The 25790-nt window shown below is 39.5% G+C and overlaps 1 protein-coding gene across 1 annotated transcript; it reads right to left on the bottom strand.

The window, feature by feature from the left end:
• Positions 1-840: 840 nt before the first annotated feature.
• On the bottom strand, positions 841-22511 carry PANK4 (pantothenate kinase 4; the record flags this gene model as incomplete). Its single annotated transcript, XM_010287661.1, has 18 exons — positions 841-1654; positions 2246-2314; positions 2821-2921; positions 3307-3411; positions 4821-4870; positions 5450-5505; positions 7002-7153; positions 9099-9186; positions 9703-9815; positions 10791-10946; positions 12774-12874; positions 14013-14094; positions 15586-15767; positions 16737-16890; positions 18403-18495; positions 19057-19240; positions 21365-21573; positions 22429-22511. Coding segments are annotated over 18 exons (2192 nt in total), but the record flags the coding sequence as incomplete, so codon positions are not given.
• Positions 22512-25790: the final 3279 nt, after the last annotated feature.

Genomic DNA, 25790 nt, shown 5'->3' with positions numbered 1-25790 from the left:
CTTCCCCTCTTCTAAGCAGAAGACGCTGGTCACCGTGAAGGTCATTTGTGAATCAGAAACAACAGTACTGTTGCACAAAGCCCCAAGATGCAGGACTTAACTGCATTCTCTGCAGCGGCCTGAAACCCCAGAAAGGGAGACCATGCAGCTCGGGAGCTACTAGACTTAAATGCAAGACATGGTCTTGTCCTTTGTCAGGTTCCCATCACAGGATACGTTTCCCTGTTTAGCTATAGAGGATGCTTTGTCCTAGTTTAGTTAACCTGATCGAGAAGTATTTAAGACGATGATTGATAGCTGAAATCCAACAGTACTAGAGCATGAAGTTTGGTAATTGGGCAATTAAAACCAAGTACAAGTTCACCAGGCAAGGGTGAGACAGTGAGTAATGGGTATTTTGCATTATTCTCTTGCTCTCAAAGAAGAATCTTTGAAATTCATGGGGAACAGTGATCTCAGCTGCATATTAAATAGTTTTCTAATTAAGCTGTTTTTCATTTCAGAGCTGTAATGACTGATGCATGCACGTGCTGGTTTGCAAATTCTTGGTTAAATCACTCCTTTTATGTGTTGCACAGCTGATAGAGAGGGAGAAAAAAAAGCGAATTCAGTTACTTGGAAATGGCTTTAACTGCACTGCACGAACAAAGAGACTAATTCTGATCAGTCCCAGCATTAAATAACTGAAGGCAACAGAAACTAACATGCCTGCGACAGGAAGATAGCTGGGTGTTCCTGAGTAAAGCACTACGCGTTCACTTTGAGGGTAACTTAGTGAGACTCTAAGTTAGTATAGTTGCACAATTCCCCTCTCACCCAAGTGTTAACAAGACCAAACAGTGAAAGCAATTGAGTTACTGCCTGTTTGGTAAACTAGTGCTGTCCGGTTATCTGCTACGCACCCTCAGATCACGACAGTTCTTTTTGAAATACAGCTTCAGCAATGGTTGTTAGGTTAGAAGGTGGATCAGTCCTTCAATCAAATTAATTGCAAAGAGCATGAAACGTTTTAGGGAAGTTTAAAAGCTGACAGGGAAAATGCAATGTCAGATTCACTTAGCACTTTAAAAACTATTTGGTATGTGCCACGTCGTTGCTGGCAGAGATGTATAAAAAAAGATTTCATTGACATTTAAATATATTTCTATATGAATGTCTCACAGAACAAAAAAATAAAGTCTTTTCATCACAAATACTGCAGCATTAAAATAAACACTTACCAAAATAAACAATGAGTGATATACATATATATATATTTGAGTGTGTATACTATAGAGTGAATCATATTGTTGCTTTTTAAGTCACAAAAGCACAATATAAATATGGAATTTCCTGTGACCTCTTTTCCCCCTTGTAATAAAAATACATTCTTTACAGTTGAAGTAAAACTAGTGCAAGTCCACTCTGCTGCTCCTCTTCACCCAGCTGACCAGATCCATATCATTTACATGGCACTTCATACTTAAAAATGACACTGAAAATCTTCCCTCCAAGACGATCAGCAAGCCAGGAGTTTTTGATAACAGCAAGCTTGAGGCTCTCACACTTCAAAGCCGCATAGTAATTGGTGTGGATGGCACGACCCATGCCTTCAATGATCACCAAGTCTGTCTTCCGTTCTCTGACCAGCACAGCCAAACCTTTATCCAGACGGCTGAAATGAGAGGTCTGGTTTAGAAGCAGTCATCCTTACACGTGCTACAAGTGAAAGACAGGCAGTTCTAAGGGCTTTATCATTTACATACAGCATGGTGGGATACGGAATTACTGATGCCAAGTAACATCTTACTGATGCCAACAGACACACTCTAAATCAAAGCACAGGAGACGGGAATGTAGTTTTACAAGCTTCCTTAAATGCACGAATTGGGATTTCCCAGAAAACACAGGTTAAGTTCTGTCTCCAGTAGAGAAACTAATTAAAAACAAATAGGTTAACAACATGAAATGCTTCTTAGGGTCAAGTGGATTTCTTGGTCACATGCAGGATTTCACATCAGCTGTAACTAAGCTGCTCATGAACTGACTGTGTCACTGCTGAACACAAGCATGGTAAGATGTCCAACAAGTAACTAGTAAGGCTTGACCAATATTACAAGTCTGTAAACCCAGACTAAGCAACTCTTAATGGTTGTGCGAAAGTGATTCATCTCAGGAAAGGTGGCTGAGATACTCCCGAGCTCAGTCTCGCAACATCCTGCAGCTGACGAAGATGGAATAACAAATTGGTACTTTGCCAACATACCTTAGATCTAGACACGGAGAACTCGAGCCTGTCTGAACCAGCATGCGCTTCTCTTCCCTCAGTGCAGATCTTTATTTAAAAAAAAAAAGACAAAAACGTTAAACAGCTACCTCAGCAGGGTCATGCAAGTCTGGTATAATAAGCCAGATGACAATGAATATCGAAGTCGTCTTTGCAGAGGCTTCTTTTCCTGCTAGAACTTTGCCAAGAAACACGACGTTTCCTTGAGCAAAAGGATTATTTAGTCAGCGATGTATCCTCTACCAGGGATACTCTATAGGTGAAATCTATGTATTTTCCTGTATTCTTTTTAACATAGAAAATTTATGTTTTAGTAGCTTGAGTGCTTATCAGGGAAGACAGAGACAACAAATGTAATTATGGATGTTCAAGAAAGATCTGATTTCTAAATTTTTCACCTTAATGAAAGTAAATGAGCTGCCTTAGCTTACTTCCAGGTTGCGGACTGCAGACACTAATAAACACAGTTAAATATGAACCAAGTACATAACACAGAGCTCGCTTTTCCTTCTGTGTATTGTGCAAGACATAATGAAGACTGGTTATATGCTTACTGAATAACTGGATCCATTGCTGCTATCCGCTCAGTAACAATCAGGGATTCGCTGTAGGTGACATCATTTAGGGCAGGGCCAGAGTTACAAGCCAATATGACCTGAGGTAAAGAGGTCAGAAGAGTTCACCAATTAATGAAGTCTGCATATGGTGTTAGAGCTGCTTGTTCATTTAAAATCGCCATTGCCCGACTTATTTTACAAAAGAGGAAATGCGAAGAGAAAGGCTGGGGGCCCAGTCCTCATCTTGCCCCAGTTAACCAGCTGCTTCAGGTCTTCTGACATTACAGACCCTTAGGTCTGACAGAGGCTCGCTTTGCTTTGCTACCTCTCACAGTCTACTTAGAGTTCCAGGGATTTGGGTTATTCCCAATTTAGATGTTAGGAGCCAGTCTGGTCAAGTGTGCTGCCGGTAGGTAGTTAACGAACCTTTCACCAATTGCCAAAGCTCCATTACATCGTGAATTCACAATGAAAACCACTTACCTCTGTCCCTCTAGAAAGGAGCTCTCTGACAAAAGGGAAGACTCCTAAAATTATGTCTATTCCACTGTTATCTGCGAAAATTAAGGCACATTTATGAGGGGGACCCTCCTGTAAGAGAAAACCAATGTATTCAGGATTGAGTTCACAATTCATTTCAGTGACTAGTTGGTGTAATTTAGAACTACTCACTTTAAGATCCCACATTTTCTACCCTTAAATGATTGGCAGTTTGGGTATTTAGCAGCAGCATAACTCATCAGAACATCACCTACCCTCGATCTTAAGAGAAAGCAGTTTCCCTAACATTGTGTTTCTACGGTTATTTAAAACAGCCTTCAGTTACTTTGCTCTGTTTGAGAGGTGCTTTTCAAGCTCCATTAATAAAACCTACATCTGCCAATTCAAGACATTCTGAACTCCAGCAGCTCTGGACAGGAACGCACTTCAGAGGCTTCTGAACGGGGGGTAGGTAGGCCTATAATCCTGCTGTTTGGAGGCTAGATTGTGGCTAGCGCTGCGTTACGCCATGCAGCTGGAGAATGCCATTCTCTAAAATAAGATGCAGCAGCATGGGCGGCCGCCTACGTGAATGCGTTGGTTATCAGGGTGAACCTACCTTTGTGGCTGTTTTAAGCTAGCGTGCTGTAGGGTGAACAGGATTCCCTTCTGCCAGGAAAGGGCAGGATGGACTGCTGGGGGCAGTGACATCCTAAAATGAAAAGATATCTCCTATTCTCTATTAACCTTTTAGTTTGTTCTAAATCTGATGTTATGAAGCTTAGTTCACTCCCATTCATACCAGCAGAAGAATTTTTATAGTGAACAATGCTTAATTCCTGATAAAAAATTGTCAGGACAGCGCTTCAAGTTCCTTAATTATCACTGTTACACAAGATTAGCTGATACTTTTGGTTTAAGATGTAATGATGTAACGATTTGCGATAGTCTACTCATACCAAACCTTTTGGCTGTCATTTCCAACATAGGAGATTTACACAAAGAAACAAAAGCTTTTCAATTAACCTTAATTAAATAGTAATAGAGATCACACAGAGGGAAAAAAGCTTTGCTAATTGGCAAGTTAATTAGTTTCAGCAAGCTCCTAAATTAATGTCATTTTTAGGTTGGCTACTCAGATGGAACAACCCAAACATTACACTGGGACCCAAGTTTTCAAAATTATGGGTCTAGTTGTATGGAAATAAGTGCCCTTATAAAGAAGGAACACAATATGGTTACTTTGGAACAGCTTTGAAAGCAGCTGGGTTCTAAATGCTGCAGGTTCTGAAGGAGTTCAGCTAAGAAGCTTGGTAAGTAATGAAGCGTCAGACTAATTCCTTTTGTTCCTTTCTTTCTGGTAAGGCTGCTGAATGACTGGTACCGTGTTACCAGAAGTTATTCTGAGTTGTCTGAGCAGAGTTCTGTGAAATCTGTTAAAAAGCAAGATTACTAAGGTGGTTTTATGATTAATGTATTTAATCACTCAATGGTTAGTAACAATCGCGGAGTCATACCTTCAGTCGCTCTAGCCACTGACTGTAGGAATCTTCTAACCAGGGACGTTCTGTGTCACAGACAAAAATCACATTAGCATTTCTTTTAGGCAGTGATTCTGTACGTTATGAAAAGCAGGAGGTGTCTCTTTACAGATGCTTAAGCATTAAAGCATTTGAGCTCAGGTTTTGAACATTAAACATGTAGATTCAAAGAGTTCCTGAGCTCTTAATTATGGGAATAGCTCATGTACATCAGTCTTGAAATGGAATTTTCATAATAAAGCAATGGAGTCACGGCTATCCTAGTGACTCATCCTAGGATGGATGGTGGTATACCTCCCAGGACACTATCTCCGTGACAGGGTAAGAACAGTTATGAAAAAGAGCATGGGCAAGATATTCTGACCACCTGTGTGGCCAACACCTCTGTTCAAGGAAAGAGGTTTTCAGATTTCAATTCCTTTGGAACACAACCTGGCACATTCCACCAAACCTCTGCAGCCTGTATTTCAGATAACCCTAGCAAGTACGAACCATTTCTTGTCATCTGGGCAGCAGAACTGCCACAATAAACACATTCACACTCTCCTCCACTCTCATAGTAACACAATATCCAGTTCCAACCACCGCCACAGATCTCCCTATACCTTGTAGTTTTGACTTGGCTTCCTCAAATCCAAATTGTGGCTCAGATTCCAGAACACTGTATCAGAAGAGAAATAAAGAGTACACAGTTAAGCAACTTCATCTCACATAAATATAATTCAAACATTTCTTTAGCAGGTGGTCAGCAACTGTATTGCATTGGTTATAATGGGGAGTGTGGATAGGTCCAATGACTGAGGAACAGATATTTTGTGCTTATTTTAAAAAGAAAAGGCTTAGATGTGCATTAAATTAGAGTTCTTATGCTAAAAGAAAAAAGCTTCAGCAATATACAGATGTTTGCAGGCACTAGACTACAGGCGAAAAAGACATCTTTTGGTCTGCAGATCACCAAAAAATGTAGTCATGATCTACAATATCTGCAGGGTAAAACAGTGCTTTACACAGTCTAATATGAAGATTGGTCTACAAAAGTTTTTTAAAGTTGTACCTGCAAGGGGGGAAAAAAGGAATTAAAATAACCAGATACAGGTTTTAAAAGCTACTGCTACTGGCTATATGTATAGCAAAGTAGTCCCGAACACTTAGGTGGCACTGAGGAATTACATGATGAGATGGCTAGATTCTAATCTGCCAGTTAAAATTGATTACACCATGTGGGCAATGCTTGCCAGCCAAGACTCCTAAAGTTCCTTAAATCTAGAACTAAGTGACATTTAACTTGGCCTGTACCTGAGTTCCTTAGTTAAAGAGAATGAGAGCTACACTTAGCACGAGTGGCAAGTACACTAGCTGCTCTAACTGGTGTCAGTTCAAGCTTAATGGTTGAGGGCAACATCAGAAGTAACACAAGACTAAGAACGCCCATGTAGCCTTGAATCGCCTTGTTTTTAATGGCCTTTTCTTGATTTGATCAGAGGGAAAACTCCTCAAAGATGCAGAAAGGGAAAGGAACTGCTGAATGTCAGCTGTTAAGACAATGTCCCTCTCCCATGCTCTTAGATCTATACTATCAGCCCCACAAAAAAAAAAAAGTTCTAGGATTGAAAAAGCAAAAATATTTTGAGACTGTTGGCATTAAGATTCTTCAATGAATTCATGGCTGCTGACACGATACAAGGAAAAAAAGCTCTCCAGATGGTAACAGAAATGTACATTGATCAAAAATAACTAGTATTTAGCTGACAAAAGAGACCACTCAACCTAACTTAGGGCCTACTGTATATATACTGTGATCTCAGGACAACTGGAGGTTGCAGAAAAATAGCCTATTTTCTGTTCTAGGAACACAGGACGACACATACCCAAAAGCAGTGCTAATAACAATGCTACAAGCAAAGCAGCCAGACTGGAATATTAAATGCTCTATCGCTTAATTCAAACATTCACAGTGACATGTCTGCCAGATTTAAGGGCGGAAATGTAAACTTTCCTGCACCACAACAATGCTTGTAAATAAACAACCAACATTTGATTAAGGTAAAATACAAACTACAATTAACGTTAGATTGGTGCACTTTATTTTAAAAAAAGCAACAAACAATTGGATATTCTGTATCTTAAAAGGGTGCTTTTAAAATATTTAACACCTACTCAGAGACTGCTTTTGCTCCCCAGTCAAAGACATTCCCCGCAAGAAGTCCTTTCACCAGAGCAAACTGCCTCTCCTCCCAGCCTAATGAATCCAAAGATTCGATTACGCTTTGAAAACATTTTAAGGCTATGCCATTTTCTTTCTGCTTTACCTGTAAGAAAGACATGAAACATTGGATTTATAGACAAAAATTTCTTACCCATCATTGGTTGTCTCAGTCCCAAGACCACGTTCAAGCATTCTCCTCTACGTTCATGGCCTCTAATGGACCAACAAGTTACCGTTATCAGCATGCTTAGTATCAACAAGAAAAAAGTTTCCTGGGATTCTAATAAAAAGCTTCATTAATGCTAGGATATAATCTGTAGCCCAAGAATTACTTCTCCTAGTAAGTTAGAGGTACAACAGATCTTGAGCAGGTGGGGGAATGGGAGAGTGGACACGCACAAAATTTTAGGAGTAACATGACCCACCAAACCCAGGTAATTACCATGAGAAGGCTTACCACTAGCAGTTTTACAAAAACTGGAGAAGTTTGGGGGTTTGTTTTATTTTTGCATTGAAAGTTTCATCATCCCAGATGCTCAGAAGCTCTTGAATTTTTTTTTTTCTCTGCTTCTGTCTCCAGTGAGATCAGTGTTACATAGCTAGTTATCTTAAAAAATTTAAAAGCAATACTGGGTACCATCTTTACATCAAGATCTTTTCTTGGCAATATCTTGTCTGAATTACCCAAAAGCAAATATAAGTAAAAGCCACCTCACATATCTTTTAACTCTTTCTTAGAGTGAATGTAACATCTGGCAATACAGCTAGGAAGAACCTTCTATGTAGTTTGTAGAAATATATCAACAGTCAGAAAAAAGTCTCTAGCCAGACACTGGCACTGTTATTATTGACATGTCCACACAGACAAGTGGTGAGGATCAGACCTACAGAAAGTTATTTTTGAGAAACACTGACTGCACATGCCCTCTCCCACAACCATATTGTGTTACAGAATAAAATACAAAGAGTAAACAGCTGCACAATGGCAACAAATACCTTTAAGAGCTAGAGGTTATGCATTTGTATACACTCCAACCCAACTCTGCTGAGTATCTCAAAAATTGCAAAAGTAATCAAGAATCCTTCTACAGCATAGCGGTAAATTAATCCAGAACAGTATGTCGGAAAGCGGCACCGTTTGGTTTAAGGACAGATGGCCTCAGCAACTACGGCAATGTGTGAAGGTTTTGGAGGGTTTTTTAGGCCTTTTTTCAGACAGGATGAGGTGGAGGAGATGACTGTCTGTTTATGGACACTCCTCTCCTTCCTTTTCTTGCCTTTGGCAGGGGGCAGGGGAAGAAAAGGAAACACACTTGAAGGTTGTTAAAGGAACAGAGAAATGTGAGTTCATAACGCTGGTGACTTTTGCAGGGAGCTGTTGACATTAACTGCTCTACAAAATAACAATGCCAAGTGTCTTTTACAACTGTCTGCAATTTGCATATTTATTGGAAAGTACCTACATAGCTACATATAGCTTTAAATTTGAAAACGGTTTCCACACCACGAAGAGAATTATGAGGAGGAAAAAAAGAAAGATTCCTGAAGTCTGCCAGACTGCAGTAGTACCCTCAGTATAAAGGGAAATAAACTGACTGTCCTCAGAATTGAACCTCTCAGGTCACTTGTGAGGTACTCCACAATGAGAAGGGCAGGCTTCTCCACGCCGCTTCCTCAGTTCTAAACTGAAGGAAGCTCCTCCTCGCTGAAGGAGCAAGTCGCAATAGTATCTGATGACAGACACCACGCACTCATCAGGAACAGGACTGGCACCATCAGTTTGCTTCTTGGAAGTATCAGACAACTGAAGCTGGTAAGATTTTGGTTAGCACTATCCTCACCATGAGCATGTTAGAAGTCAAAGGCTTTATATCCCACTACCCATTGCTGTTTCTCCTCAGTGACTACCACCAACTGGTTAAAACTGCTGCAATGCAGCCAGTTACTAATTTCTCCCCTATAAGCCATTGCTTATACAAAGTTTCAGAGTGTGGAAAAAGTGTCTTGAACTTAGATGTTGTCCACTCTGTAAAGCAAGAACAACTTACCTTTGAATAGGGATCCGGAAAATTGAACTCGTTTAAACAGTGTTCCCTTGTATCCAAAAGACTTCTAACTGTTAAGGTACCATATGCACTTTAAAAAGGGAGAAGGGGAGAAAAAAAAGAGATCAACTACTTCAAGCAGAAACAAGTTATCTTCTCTTCTGTTTCCTCCATCAGTCATAGCACGTCACAGGAGCACTTAAGTTGAAGTCTTTACATGCCACATGTGCTAAAGTCTCTAAGTGGTAATTCTACTATACAGTTTATTGAAATACAGAGGAGGAAAATGTTCAGAGCAAAGCTAGATACTTGAATTAACATGCTACCATTTTTAATAACCATGGAACAAATTTTAATAATAAATTTTCTGCCAAGATATAACGTTTCCACTAAATTCCAATATATGAGATCTGAAAGTTCTGCACAGAGGAGCTGATGTTTGGTACATCAACTTGCTATAGCCTTCAGCCTACTTAGCCTTCAGTTTGCTCTGCTTCAGAACCAAATTAGCTTTTATTTAGCCTTTAGTTAGTTTTTAGTTAGCTTTTAATTTGCTCTGCTCAACAGAAGCAGCAAGTGATGAAAAAGGGAAAATAAAGACACTTACAAAGGCTGCTGCCTGAGTGTCTGGAGCTTATTCCAGTATTTCTGACGGAACTTTTCAGCTCTCTCCAGTGCATCAACAGAGTCTGGTTGACTGGCTGCAGCACGCTTTGCCACCTGGTAGAGAAATGAGGCAAGACTGAAGTTACCAAATTAATTCTTCCTCCATGTAACAGATCTGAAGTTCAGTCTGAAAAATAACCCCTCCATCTGTCATACTGTTCAGTGCCTGCATACTATCTAGTCCCTCCCACGCAGTATCATCTAGCTTTCCTTTACTCCAACCACCAAAGAATAATTTTAAATACTTCCTTTCTTCCCAAAAGATTTAAAGTTTATTTTCAAGACTGTACCTTCAGAAATTAAACACAAGTTCTAACTACTTATAGGAGGGGAAAAAAATAACACATACACACACAAAAGGAGAAATAGGCATTAAATTTACCAGTCCACATCAACCCTGTGTGTTCTTTTTTTCTTTACTACGGCAAGGTCACGTCAATGTGTAGCCCCTGTGTTTTTCCCAGCTCTTTTCCTCCTGACACACAGTCATGAAATTTCTGATTTGGATTTGCTTACTAAGTGTACATAGCTCTTAAGTACTAGTTTGCACTGACTGAATCAGTTTCACAGTGCAGAAAAAATAACTTATGTCTGATTAAATCATGCTCTTTGTATGCAAAAGTGGCTGTAAGTAGGTCAGTAGGACTGCTCCCAAGAGTAAGAACAATGTGAGTATCTTTGGCCTTTGCTTTTTTGGCCTTGGTTGTATAACCATCCTGCTTGCCAGCTCTGTATAAAGAGGTGGTAAGTGACATTTAAGAGGGAAGATGCTTTGGAAACACCTAATGAAAAAAAAAAAGGCACCCCCACAGGAGAAGAATACTTCTGCCTTTGAAGGTCTCAAGCACTTCCTTAGGAGACTGGGACAAAGTCAGATGCCTCTGTTAACAGGGGAAAAAGGAACTGTACTTACACACAATAGGTTTGACACAGCAGGCATATTTTGCAGCATAAACACATTGGTCCACAGAAGATTTATTCGCTAAATATTTGCGTCATTCATACATACGACTGTTTTGTAACATTTACCCCATCCAGTGCCTCCTCAAAGCAGGTGAGCCAGTATTTTCTGGCCATGGCATCATCTGTGAGGTCAACAGTGTCTGGAATATAGGTTGATGGGTCCTTCAGCAGTGGTAGGTTAACAAGCGGTCTCTCCAACCTATCCATTTCAAGCATGTCAAACTAGGTGAAAATGAAAGAGATTTATTAGAACTTGACTCATCATAAATTAAATTAGTACAAGGGCTACAGAAGTCCATCCACAGTTAAGACTGACAAATTTACAGACAATTACATTAGAGTGTATGTCATCATAAATAACCCACTCCCCTGCATGAATTAATTATCCATGCCCACCCTATAGATGGAGATTATCAAGCTTCCTGTTGAAAATTTATTATAGGCCCTCTATTTTATTATTTTCCTTCCCTTCCTCCGCAGTACTGTTAAATGTGCTGGGCTACCTGGTTCAAAGACAGGAGGACAAAGAGCTGAGCACAGGCTTATTTGTAAAGGAATGTTGCTATGTTGCTTTACAACTTCCTTTCACAATCTTGATCACAATTCCTTATGCCGTGTGAAAACAATGCTTGGGACGAAATTTCTAAAGATAGAGATTAATTTAGTGTGAAATATCTATAGCTACACAGCTCTGCACATGAAGTGTGCCTTATTTCTTGCGTCTAAAACAACGTGAGCACATTCGCGAATGCTGCATGGCCTAGAAATGTACAGGCTAAGTAAAGACTAAAGCCTGCAATGGAACAAGACTTTATGTACATAAACCAGACTGGTTGCTGTAGAACGATTGTCTTCAGTATTAATTTCACTGCTGAAAAGTGGACATTTCTGAACTATGATTGTTGCAAAGAGATTTCACTTCATGTGAACAAAGTGAGTGATAGAAGAATTCAAAATGGAGAAGCTGTGGACAGTACATTGCAGCAGGTTTGAGACTCGTGTACTACTGCCAGCATGGAAAAAAAAATCTTTTCACTGATTAAAGGGTTGACAAACAACAGGAGATCATTACATCTGCATGAATACTTTTTAAAACCCATCATGTATTTTATGATTAAGGAAGACCGTGGTGTTATTTTTTCAGTCATACTTGTAATCCACAATTTCATTACAATAATATCGGTTATGGCAGCGCTTAAAAATAGGTAAGTTTTTTACATCCAGACACAAGCCACAAAATCCATCATCTGCACCTCATAGTGGACTTATGTTAAGGCTTGGTCTGGGAAACCATTCAGTAACATTTCCGCACCTCATCTTCAGGCCTAAGACAGCTGAGCAACCAACAGAAAACAACTAATCAAAGCCAATACCCCATAGCAAGTATAGGAAACTAATTCCTGAAAAGTGGGAGCAGCTAAATCAATGGTGGAGGAAATCTAAAAAAACTTGACATGAAAAACACTGACGTGTGGAGCAGTAAAAGACAGTAAAATACAATGAGCTCCTCTAGTCTAGCTTCTTTCCAAAAGCACTTCGGTAGATGCAGTATTAGAATATTTTCATGTATTTTCTGATTGCTTACTGTATGCCAGTTTCACTGTGAAATCGGAATTACTGTATTGTCAGTGTATTTAAAAGATGACTGAGCTTATGCTCTTCTGTCCAATTACACATTTCTCTTCTCATAGGAAGTAAATGAACGCTGCTTAAAGACAGTGGAACGTCAGATTCTAAATTCTGAAGTGCAATATTTCAGCTGTAGCAAAACCCAGCTACTTCAGAGAAAAGGTAAGAGATGAATGTTCCCCACCCCGCTTTGGTGAAGGAGAATAAGACGAGTAGCGGCCACAAGCTGCTTTCATGAGACGTTACATCAAACCATCACACAAGACAACGTCACACATGACACAAGACACCATATTAGTCACTTCTTTGGGTAAGCAGGTATCCCAGGGGCAAGAAGCAACTAGCTTGAGAATAATTATCTATTTTCAAATCACCATTACTAAGCGAAGACACTTAGTTGTAGAAAAGACAACCACATACTGTACCACTCCTTGTTCTCTGCATAGGGTAAACATCAGGCGATGTACTCATAAGACCAGAACTCCCAGCATAATTCTCTCCCCAGCTATACTGATTTGGATCTAGAAAAGAGAAAGACAGAGAGACACATAATCTGAAAATAAAATTGAAAATACTCCCATGAATGAGTCTAGAGTTAGCATCCCTTCAGAGAAGCTGCTTCACTACAAAAGCCATCTTCCCTTGTCTTTATAAGTAAACATAATCTTTCCCTCTAACCCCCAAAAGAATGTTTCAACCACTCAGGGAATTACCTCGCTCGAAAGAACTTCAACCTGAATGAGACATAAGACAATTACAAGTTCTAAAATAATAATTTTTTTTAACCCCTTTTCCTTGTTGTTAAGGCCTATACCAGCATGCCTTCAAAGCACTATCCCTGGTTATAATTTCTTTTTTTGAAATCTAGATCCATTATTAACAAAATATAATTACAAAACTCTCAAAGCACAGTGTAAGTTTCAGATAAACACTAAATAGATTTTTTTTTAATTTCAGAAAAAGTTTAATCAAATTGAGATGTACAGTACATGCTGCAGAAGCAACATCTTGAATTCCTCAGTAGGTGGTTCCTTGCCTATACCTATAAAATGGGTATGAAAAGAATTCCACATCCATTATTCTGAGGTACATTTGACATTTACTAAAACTAAGTGCCATCAACATCACTATCTGTTCCACTATAACTAATATACTGACTGGCTTGCTAGTACATCAACAAGAAAAAAAGAAAATAAAAATGGCAGAATTCAACCAAAGCACCCTATACCCAAAGAATGCTGGACACAAGTGTCTCATCCTTCATAAATGTCTGCAAGGCTTTTCGCTCTCAAACTAACAGTTTTGAGATGCTGGTCGTCTTCGGTGCATTAACTCAATTCAGAAGCTGCCCTCTTAAAGAGGGGGAAAGTTTTCAGAAACCACATTTCCCCAATTTGAGAGTTATGACTGCTCTTTGCAGAGACGCAGAAAACAGAAGATCCAAATCCTGCTGGTTTCTCAAAGGTGAGCAGGAAAACCAGTGAGAAATTACAATGTCCCTGCCAGCATTTATAAAACCAAAGCCCAGCATCAGTGTTTATTAGTGCCAAATGTATTCATTTAGGCAACAACTTACATGCAGCCTCTTAAGAGAAACTTGGACATTACACTGACATTTCAGAACACAGCGTATACAGAACATAGCAGTGCTGTACTTACTGTCTTGTTCAGCTCCTTTTAAAAATGCCCCAATGGCTCCCAGGTAGCCTTCATGTCTCAGGAACAATGCCTGAACCTCTCCCTGCCACAATATGAAACATTGCAATTGGATGGTCCCTGATGGCTAATACGTACTTCTTTGTCACTAGTTTTACACTTAAATTTAATAGAAACAACTAGAAGATGGTAGTAATAGTTTGTGCTACATTCTAACACATTCAGTAACTTTAACGGTGCTTCTGAAACACAGCTTCAGGAGGAACTGCTTACATACATCATTCCACAATTATTAAACAACTGGGGAAAAAAACACATGCAAAAGTGGTGCGTATTCTAAGCCTGCCCAACCACAGAAGCAGAGGGAAGCCAGCGCCTTCACTAGAAAAGACCACTGCATCATCCCATGAATATTCAAATCCTCTTGCTTGAACAGGCAAGGCAAATATAAGGTCATCTGATTTCTAGGTCATCAACCTAAGCGTGTGCCACTGTGTGTCCAACACATTCAGGACCGCTCATTATCTATAATTCAACGTTCAACAATGTACAGACACTCCATATATTATCCATAGGCAAGCATCTCCCCCATCAAATGAGTTAGTTTAGTTGTTAGTATAATACACGAATGCTAGAGAGAATAAGAACACCCTTCATCCTAGCAGCAGGGTCCCTGAGCTTTCCTAGGCAACGCTGGGTGAGCCACTGCCTTCTCTAAAGGAAAATCCACTTTTATAGAGGTAAGCTATAGAAAAATATCAGCTAAAATTCACGGTGAGATTTGGATTTGCATCACTGATAAAGTGATTCTTACAGCAATCTAAAGCTGCAGTTTTGCAATACTGTTCTTGAAACCCAACAAAGTTTTACAGAAAGGGACTGTAGTGGTGAAATAAAGGGTGGAAAAAAGCAGCATTACAGGAGTCTCTTGCCTGAAGCACTGAGATGAGAAAAAAAATTGTGTAATCTATTTTATAAAATTGCAAAAGTGCAGAAACTAATCTACCTGTAACAACCATTAAGCAAGCTTTTGGACTTGACTGTTTTTCTAGTGAAAAATCTTCAGTATTTTCCACAGCTTCAAAACCTGCAAAGAACTACAGCTTTGTTGGGTTTTTTTGTGGGTTTTTTTTTTTTTTTAAACAAAAAACAAACAACAACCCTCCCCACTGATACTAACTGCCTCAGCAGAACAATCCCACATTGCACAGCCTAGGAGGTGAAAAGAAACAGATGCAAGTCAGCAAGAGGAATTGAATAACAATGGTAGCTATCTAAGAAAATAGCACAAACTCATTACTTGGCAGCTACAAGACAGACTGTCAATCAAAAAATAATAATAGAGAGAGAGGGAGGGAAGGAGGGAGAGAGAAAGAGAGGCCAGACAGAACTCCCAGGCAATTCACATGTATTTTACCCCTCCCACAATAGATCTTTACAGCCCTGCCTTACCTCCCTAAACAGCAGCCCTCTAAGCTTACTTCATGTGCAAATTCATTTATTAAAGTCTCCCAACAACCTAGAAAGATAACTAAACACGTCACTTTGCTATTAGGCAAATCTCTGTTTTCATTACCTTGGAGAAGAAGTTGATACTGTAGGTTATTGTGCGCATTGTAACAGGGTGACCCCGAATAAAGAATCCTCCAAAATAGATTTTATCTAAGTTATGGAGTTTGGCATAGAGGCAGGCGAGTTGACCAATGTCATTACTGATCATATGTAGTAAACTTTTTGCCATATCTTCTTTGGAAAATTCTTAAAGGAAAGAAATAGTAAATCAAATTAAACACAGCCGAAGAATGCTCAAATGGACTGTATTTTTCTAACAGATAGTCTACAGCCGGGAAAAAAAAAAATTGAGTTTGACCAGTGTCTTTATGTGTATAGAAGAAAGGTGTTCCCCCCTGCCAAAAATCTTTTACAAAAAAGTACTTCAAAGAACAAGGAGGGTGTATTCGACTGAAGCGATCATGAAGAAAAACACTAAGCTTCTGTAAAATACTGCTTGAAAAAAACCTGCTTGAAAGGCCAACAGCAAATGGCAAGAACTCCATTCCTTCTCTCTAGGAACCAAGATGATGGCTCACCCATCCATCTTGACCTGAGGTGCACTGCAAGCATTTTATTATAATACTGCAAATGAAATTGCAAATTATAGTAATTCACTGCCACAGGTCCTCTTCTGGACCAAGAAAGCCACACATATTTCCCACAGGAATGAATTAACATTGGGCTAACTAAACAGCCGTTTTTGTTGTTTGCCCAGACTTACGCAATCCCAAACTGACCATTTGAGTGCCTGCTTGTAAGGCAGTACTATATACCATTTTTAATCAATAAAATATTGTGCAGGCAAAACATGTCAGCAACATTGTGAAAAGGACTGGTGGTTATTTTCCAGCTCTACTTGTTAGATCATTATAAACAGCAGATTCCCAAGGGCCAGAGGAGATGGCTGCATTTCTTCTCCTCACTAGCTTCAAACAACAACTCCAAATAACTGGAGCATCTCAAGCAGTGCTCCAAGTCCCCTCTCAGCCCAGCATGCGTAACATAGGGAAATGGATAAGGCAAGATATGTTTATGCTGATGAAGCTGGCAACTATTTTTCTATCCATTTAAGTGTTCACAAGAAGCTAGCACAAGCAGCAAATCCATGCTGACAGGCAATATAAAGTATTTACTCTATAGCAAATCTTGGGTAGATCTTTTATATACCAATACCTTTATCTGCTGTAGTAGATTTCCCGAAGCTGCTAGCTATCAGATTTCCACTTAACCCCAGGGTCTGGTAGGCGCCTCCATACACATCTTTCACCAGCATGTCTACATTTGTGTGCTGTCCCTTTGAAGCGAGCTGCAGCAATTCATCAAATTTCTGAGGATGAAAAGCAGAGTTACTCTAACTTTCCTGGACAGCCAGAGAACCTTGCCCATAAACCCAGAGTTCTGCAGCATCTTTACTGACCAAAACCAGAGGTTTTAGCTTGTCTTAGAATCAACTCTACCAGCAAAAGATACGTAATTTCTAATTACAAGGACTTATCCAGAGTCTGTATCTTATCAGGCAGATTGATCTTAAGTGGAGCTCCTTTAATGATGAAAAGCACAATCAGCCTTTTCAGTTATCTGCAAAAAATTTGTTGAACTTCTCCTGAAAACTAGAGATGGATCAGCACATATACAAAGAGTCAGAAGCCTCATGCATATCTTGGAATGAAGTCAGAAACACAGTAACTAAGAGCAAACAGAATTATGTCTTTTTGAAAGAGAAAAAAAATGTTTAAAAACCAAAAGACTAAGTCTGCTTTTACTGTTGCAGAAATGCATTAACATCCCTGAAATTACACTTGCACACAGTCTGTATTACCCCAATACTTAGTTCATAAGTCTGTTAACCCTAATTTCTTCTTCTACAAAATCGGAGAGAATTAAGAGCAGACATTGTCACGTTCCAAGATTCTTTTTTTAAAAGCATCAAACAAAATACTGGAAGTATGGATCTTCCCTTTGACATTTTCTTATTTGATGCATATGTAATTCTAGCTTTTTCTACACCACTGACATTTAGGGTCACCTATTTAAGCCATACAGATCTTTGAGACAGGAAAACACAGCATGATTTAAGAGCTGAGTTAGGCAAAGCAGTACTAAATCAGGCCTTATTGTGGCAGATCACCAACTCAGGATTTAACTGATGAACCCTTGAAACCGTAGTGTGTAACAGAGAGAGTCAGAATTCCTCCTCTCTACTGCCAGGCATTTTGCACTAATTGGGCCCTCCCTGCTTTGCTTCTGCAGATAATACTGCAGGAACGAGGCAGGCATTTCATGTTGAAAAAGAGTACAGAAAATTAACAGGCCACTTTGAGGAGACTATTCTCTGCATTATAGACACTATTTGTCTTTGATATCAAACTCCTCGAGACCCAAGTAGGATTACTATTTTGCCATCAATGACCACCTTGTAATTTTTGTCCCTATATTCTACTGGCACCTTTTTGCATTTGAAGCTTCCTTTTATGCATCGGAAGCGTCAAAAATACGAACTCAAAAAATATGAAGTCACGGACTCAGCCTTGTTATCGAACAGTCAAGGAGCACAAGCATCTAATGGAGAGTATTAAAATTGTCCTGAGCATTGCAGAACTGCCTGTTCTGTTTCTGCACAAGGGTAGCAATTCTTTGAATAATAGGTAAAAACCCCCAAAAGACAGACATCATTTGTTTCATCTTCTAGTAAACTAATGTTGGACTTCTGGTTTCCCATACAAGCATTACTCAAAATAAATTATTTCTCCCTATTCAAAGAGTTTGGCGTTGCAACATTTCAAACTTCCTCTTAGCACCTCATTTAATCCCACGCCCCTTAAAACTGACACTTTGATACCTTTGTTTTTGTGAGCAGTGCTCCAAGACCCCAGAAGGTTCCACCTCCAATTGAGCTCCCTCCAATCCATTCAAATTTGTCTTCTGTTTCTACCTGTCAATAAAACAAGGCAGATTTGTCTAGAAAGTCCTACTATAACTATAAATACAAAGTTAGATATGAGAGCAGTGTGGGTTTTTTTGAACAGTGGAATTACGCTAAGTGGAACTATTTTATTCCATGAATATGAGGTGAGAACATGTACCTCTCCAGAGGTACATGTTCCACACACTTAATACCACAAGCAGTTTCTGAAATGTTTGTATTTAATTCTTGGCCAATAATCCTAAATATAGACATTAAATTTGGTCCACTCAACAGTGTACCAAAAGAAACAAACAAACATTAAAAATCACTCTGATCTGACAGCCTTTGTCCTCACCAGTTAATATAACAACTTCTCTAAACATCAAATTAAATATGATTAAAAAGAAACTATGGTAGTGAATGGAAAAGCATTCATAACTCTGTAAGAAATGGAAATTAAAAAAAAAAAAAAATTTTCTTTCTAAACTTTGTATGACCCAAGAAGAAACAACTACAAATCTAAAACAGTAAGATGTTTCAGATCATCTTTAGCAAATTGTACAATAAAACATTGTAGCAACCACTCACCTTCACTATAGAAACCCCAGAGCCAATATTCACCAGTAAATAAGGGAAAACATTTGGGTGGTTTGTCTGAAATCGGAATTCCGTATCCGAATCTTTCTGGTATGCAAACACTTCATGGGGTATGTTCCTTAGCACAAAGTTGCATCCTTTAATTAGGCAGGTCATTACATCTTCTTTATCTACTCTGAGGGGAAGGGCGAGAAAAAAAACCCTTACATAAATTTCACAGTCCTGCTGATAAGCAAGTATGCTTTTAGAAGAGTAGTTTTTAAAGACTTTACAAACAGGAGATAGTAACCCGCGCCACATGGCAGAAGTCCAGAGCTCTTAAAACCTGAAACCTACACCTGCATATGTTCTGATGTTCATCTTCCATGCCAGAACACAGTCTGAAGTTAGACTGTAGTTACACAGGAACTTTAATCTTACGTTAATCACGCTGTCATTAAAAATAACCCTGCTCCCCTGCTTGCTTGTTTACGCTGCGTCTTTAGTGTCCTAGTGCTTAGCAGAAGTGTATGTGCACCTGTGAAATAAAGCAGGTCAGGAAACTTATCTGGAAATTCACCTAAAGCAATTTCCTAACACAGAATAATTCTCTATTGCTCCTCCGTTTCCCTCCCAGTGAAGGAAAAAAGGGACCCCTCACCATTTCAGCATTCATTTATGACTAAAGGGACTGTGAGGAGCCTACTACTGGGATTACCAAACACAGGAAAAAAAGACTTCTCACAAGAATAACAGGATTCACAACAGTACACATCCTGAGTACGGAGTCCAGGAACATGATACATACTTTAGATAAGATGAATGATGCAGTGAAGTCATCTAACACTTAATGGCTTCTGTAAACTTCTGTATCTTATGTACTGTTGCTGACTTATGAGAAGTTTCTTAAATTAAATATGCCAAATTTCTTACAGGAAATATCATAAGCCTTGTTGAAAACACATAAAGAAAGCACAAATATACATCTCAATACAGAATGCTTTATGTCTGTCAGGATGGAGTGGGTGCCACTTTCTGGGCCTGTGGACCATTTAAGTATGTCATTACCAACTAAAAACCAAAGAACCATAAAACAGGTGCACCACATGAGAAAAGGGGGGAATGGCCTCCTTGCCTTGCTTAATTGATAGTTAGTAACAGCCAATAAGGTACTGACGTAGGCTGGTTTGGAAAAAGTTATCTACCTATCAGAAGAAGAAAGTTACTTGAAAAAGCAGTATAAAAGAAGAACACAGTACTGCAGACATTGCAGCATATATTACATGGGGCTACAGCATGAGAGGTGCCTTGAAGGGCTCCCCAGCAACATCAGGTAATGTTTTACATTGGTGTAAATTAATGCTATTTTTATCTATACTTAGAGCAGCTTTTTAGCATATGGTGTTTGATAAAGATGTTTGAGTGGTAACTTTATGAGGCTGTAAACTCATGAGACCGTCCTTTACTCTCCTGCATGCCTATGCTTCTGCATGAAGTTTAGGAAGGAGCTATGCAGTAAGTTACCATTCATATTAATTACTTGCTTCTGAGCATGCATGGAAAAATGCTAGAAGCTTTTGGAACTCTAAGCTGAGAGCCAAGGCAACTACAGAAATTAGATATACCCACAAAAAGAAGTGTTTACCAATGATAGTTTGGCTTTTAGTAATTAAGTTGTCTTGTGGATTTCGTCCTCAGAATTTTAAGTAGAAAGACTGATACACTTAAACATACCTCATCACAAAGATTCCCAATTAAAATTCTTGTTAGTAATGAATTTACTAACTACTTACTACATTTCAAATATTACTTCATTTTATATGCCACTGCAGGTTGTGCATTTGGGTCTTTTGGTAGACTTAACAGTATGTCCAAAGCATGCTACCGATAGCTAGGATGCTATTGCTTAAATGCTGCTAGTTGTAAGGTGAAAAGTAAAAACCGTTATCGTAATCATGACAGATTAATTTAACTTAAAAATGGAGGAGGTGCAAGTTAGATCCTTTTGAGAAAAAAGCTGTGGTAATACCCTGCTTTCTTCTTCTTTACGGTCTTCCTCCCGAACCCTGTCTGTTGGCTCCTCTGTCTGTTGACACCTCTCTTGTGTCAGTTGATGATACAGTTATCTTTTTGCCACTTACGTTCACTAACAAGTCAATTCAGCCTAGTCTGACCACGATGCATGCACACATTCTACCGTTTCACTCTTGTGGCGTAGATGGCTTTTGTGGGCGGATGGGCAAAGTGGAAAGTTAGCCTACTAAAATATCTTCAGAGAAATAATACACTCCTATAACTAAGTTTAAACAGTTCCACTTACTTCAACCCCAATTTCTTCTCAATAAGATCTTTGAATTTATAGGCACCACCACCTGTAGCTTTGATGACTTTTGTCTCTGTATTGACAAGATGGTCTTTGATGAAATCTAGGCAGGTTTCAATGTAAGTGTTTTCAAATTTAATGAAGTGAAGTCGAGCTGTAATCTCCTCCTGAACCGATATTTCATACAAAGGCTCATTTTCTATGTCCTTTAAAAGAGAAAAGAATTTCTTATAGATTATCCAAAATCCTTCCTCAAGAGACAAGGTTATATGCTAAACCACTGAACATCAATACCTGTGCTTCCTTTGCCTTGAAACTGTGTTAATGCTATTAACATAACATCCCAAGCTACTTTTAAAGAATATAATGCCAACAGTTCTTAATACTCCTTAAGCTGGGAACATAATCAATTCTCCCATGCATTAGACATGCATGAACTACCTCTGTATGAGAAAAGTACGTTTACACGGGAGTATGGGCTTCTGTAAAAAAAGTACCATACTCGTCTATCTAGAAAATAACTAGTTAAAACACTTAACTGGCAATTCAAGCTCTTGCAAGAAGGCAAGGAATGTAACCGAGTTTGCCTGTGCAGGGGCTGCACAGCTCTGAAGCCCTGCCATCAGTCTTTCCGTAAAGAGAACACGTATGATGTGTCGTCACACAAATTTAGATCTAGAGCTATATTAAGCTTGCAATGCAAAAGTAATTGCCAAACCCATAGTAATGGCTAACTTCCCCTGGAAGACAGCAAAGGATTAATAACAGGAGCAACACGCTCATCTGAGCTGCAGTACAAATGCTTAGGAGTGGCTCTAAGTGTCAGTACATAGTAGAATGTGTGTTGAAAACAAACATTTTAGTTGTGACAGCTTACTTCAGAGTAACAGACATTACAGAAGGTCATACTTAAAACTATAAGAAAGTTCTAGATAAAGCTTTTATAGAACAAGTTACTAGATGGTTTTCAGATGAAACTTCTGTTCTACTATGAGAAGCCAGCCCAGTACTTCACTCTTGGAAGTCAACCACATGCAACTGATTAATGATACAACTCCCACCTTTCCAGAATGATCAAAGGATCTCACTCTTGCCACTTTGTGCTGCACAGTTGAATAATAAGCCAACTTGGTTAATGAACCACCTGTTAATAAAAAGATGTCAAGTTATGATTAATGCCTCATCTTAGAGCAAACAATATAACTTATGTTTATGTATGCTTTACCTAAGAGTTCTTTGGTTTTTTTTAAGATCTCAGGTAAAGCCAGATACAATTAAGCTAAATGCACAACGCAGTGAGCCAAAGAATCCTTGTCTGGAAACTGATTTGGTGTGGTTAACTCCAAAAGAACTACTCGAGGGGAAAAGCTCCACAAGTTGAGCTTATGCCCAACTGATGTGGGGATGACTGAAGATGAGCGGAAATAAGTGGAAGTTCTTAATTGGCTAGGCATATATATCACTTATTCTCCTTGTTTGAAAACTTTTTATAGGAACCCCCAAATCTGTTGCTTATGAGACGATTTTAAAAGTAGGTTTGCCACAACTGAGCAATGCATGCCATATGCACAATCAAAAGGAATACTTAAGTAATATTCTTAACCTGCATCCAAGGACAAGCTACAAATTCATAGCTGGTTAGGAGATGACTCTATGTACTAAATAGCTATTTTGCAAGATTATTCTTGGCTTTGGGGTAAAGAACACATAAAATGACTTTTCTCAAGCATACCAGTTAGCAATATTACCAGTATGCAAGTCTGAGCAAACCAGCCCCATCACCCTCTTCTCTTCAGGCCTTGAGTCTGCTTACATCAAGACAATAAAACTTCCAACTCTCATCTTGAAACAGAACTTAACCACTTGCCCTATCTGTGCTGTCTCTGCATCTGACCTGCAAAAGTGAATTTATGAAGTTATACTGGGTAACCTCAATAACTGATTTTCTTTAGGACAAAAACATACTTGCCTGTGCTTCTGATACCTCTGGTATTTTAATCAAGTAGAGATCTAAGCCTGAAAGTAGGAGGCTATCAAAGCCTACTTATTTCTGTTAAAACAAGCTTTCAATTTTGTTTCCCCTTCAGAAAGAAAAATGCCTCTTCAACTACTGATGAGTATCAGGATCCGATCAAGGTATCGGTTTGTTTCACAAACCTCTAAGCTGCTTTGGCTGCTGGAGAAAAACCCTTAATTTTAATCAAGCATAAACAGTACCCTGGGCTGCAGCCCACAACCACCCTTATCTGTACAGAAAGTCAGCTCTAACTTCGCATTCATGCACTCAGAACAGGAGCACAAGGCAGTCAGGCAGACCATATCTTCCATGCCACAGGCCTAACATGTAGTTGAATTTAAGTCTGCATGCATTACTTGCCTCATGCCAACGATTTGGCATGTTACGCCTTTCGGCAAGTTTACCATGCATCTCTTAAAACATGCTGCATACAGGACATATGCCATACCAACAGCATTACAGTAAGAATCACGCAAACTGATGGAGAATGAGTTTTGATGAAACTGAGCAAAATGCAGGGCTGATGGAACCAGGACTGGCTTCAGCATGCAACAATCTAACACCACACACCTCCTGTCCTTGAAGGACCACTATGACAGGTGGAGCCTGAAGTCATGGACTAAATGAACTCAACAGACATTTTAGAGGGATGGCCCACAGACTAAGGGAATGACATCTGTATGTATATATCAAAAGACAGGAAAGGTAGTGGTGATTAACTGGGATGTATCAGAAAGTGTGGGACCTGGGCATGATGTAGACAGTATAGAATAAGGTATGGATATTGTCATGGTTTCAGCTGGGATAGTTAATTTTCTTCCTGATAGCTGGTATGGTAATATATGACCAACTACTGGGTTAAAATTAAAGTCCCAACAGTAAATAAAAACCTAGCAATGTTAGATCATAACATAATGGCTACATTCAGTGGCTTTATACTCTGCTGCCTTACAAACAAGTGTAATCAAGAAATGCAGCATGGGTAAGTGGAAAAAAATAATCAGGTAGAGCCTATAGCTTTGCTTTTGTAACGGTACTCTCTTCCATAGAGCTCCAATAAACACAAAAATTTTTCAGACCTGCAGGAGAAAAATAGGTGGTTTTCTCCAGCAAAATTCAAGTGGGGTCAACTGAAAGTAATTGCTGACACTTCCAGTAATGAAAGCAATAAAGCTTTCCTGACCTCAGATCTTATTTCAGTGTACTAGACAATGCTTTTAAAGTTTCTGGTAAACAAAATCCAAACTCTGTTCTCTAGCTCATTGCTTAAAGGTGAAGTTTTTCTTAGTTTGTTGTTTTTTTAAAAAGAACTAAACTCAGCAGCTCTGTGCTATGAGGAAAAGCTAAGTAGAGGAACTGTGAAGCTTGTGTTGGACTGTCATACTGTTTGTACAACACTGATAATGATACAGGTACTTCAGCAATTAACTTATCACCAGATAAATGGTATGTAAAGCTATGCTTTATACATTTTCCCCTTCCTCTCCTGTTTTTTTAAAGACTTAAATCCATTCAGAACACCAGCTGAGACTTGTAACTAGGCTTTATAACTAATCCCACAACTCTAATTCCACTCTGACCCACAGAAAGGTCCAATTCCAGCTGTTATTTTAACAAGCATGAAATCAGTAGCTTCTGAACGAGTTAAGTAGACTCGTGATATGACAAGAGCATATATTATAGTGTATATATTCTTCCCACTACACAGTAAGTCTACACCACCCAGAGCACTGCTAACCAGAGGACTAACAGTCTTGCATCAGTACCACACAGTACTGTAGCTGAAGAATGCTTTGCTTCTGGCTTCCCTACTAAATAGTTCCACTGACCTAGTAACTGCAAACCAGAAGCAAAATGCATGAACTGGCATTTTTGGTTTTGCAGATCTCCACAGAATGAATGCTAATCCCTGCATGGGTGGAACTATTGTTAAAAGGCTTAGCTCAACTGTGTCCCAGCATGGACCCCCACTCCAGCACAATTCCCTGCTGGAGAGCTCAGGTGTCACTTTGATGTGCATTACTCCAGCTGTCCCTTGGTGCAGGCTGTTGTACACCCAGGAATGTTATGTTCTCTAGGATGGGGTGGTGGGTGTGACTGATGAAGCATGTGTAGCCAGCTACTGATGCAGGCCCCAACCCATGCCACACATGCTCATCTCTGCAGCTACCCTGCTTTGCCGGGGCAGGTGGAACAGCAGTGTTCTCCAACCCTTGTTCTGCTTCAACGGCTGTTTCAGGTGTGAGGGGCGCGCAGGTAGCGCCCTGCTCGCCGCGGCCAGGTACAAGGGGTCGGTCGGGGGGATCTGCAGCGCTGATCCCCAGTCGGGCCTAGGGCAGGCAGTCCCGGTGCCTCGTCCTCTCGCCCGAGGACGCGGCGCGACCGCCGCCCCCAAGGCCCGCCGCG

This window comes from Phaethon lepturus, unplaced genomic scaffold (genome assembly GCF_000687285.1).
Source record: "Phaethon lepturus isolate BGI_N335 unplaced genomic scaffold, ASM68728v1 scaffold10815, whole genome shotgun sequence".
Taxonomy (NCBI): Eukaryota; Metazoa; Chordata; class Aves; order Phaethontiformes; family Phaethontidae; genus Phaethon; species Phaethon lepturus.
The sequence above is the reverse complement of the archived record's forward strand: the minus strand, read 5'-3'. Positions and strand labels throughout refer to the sequence as shown.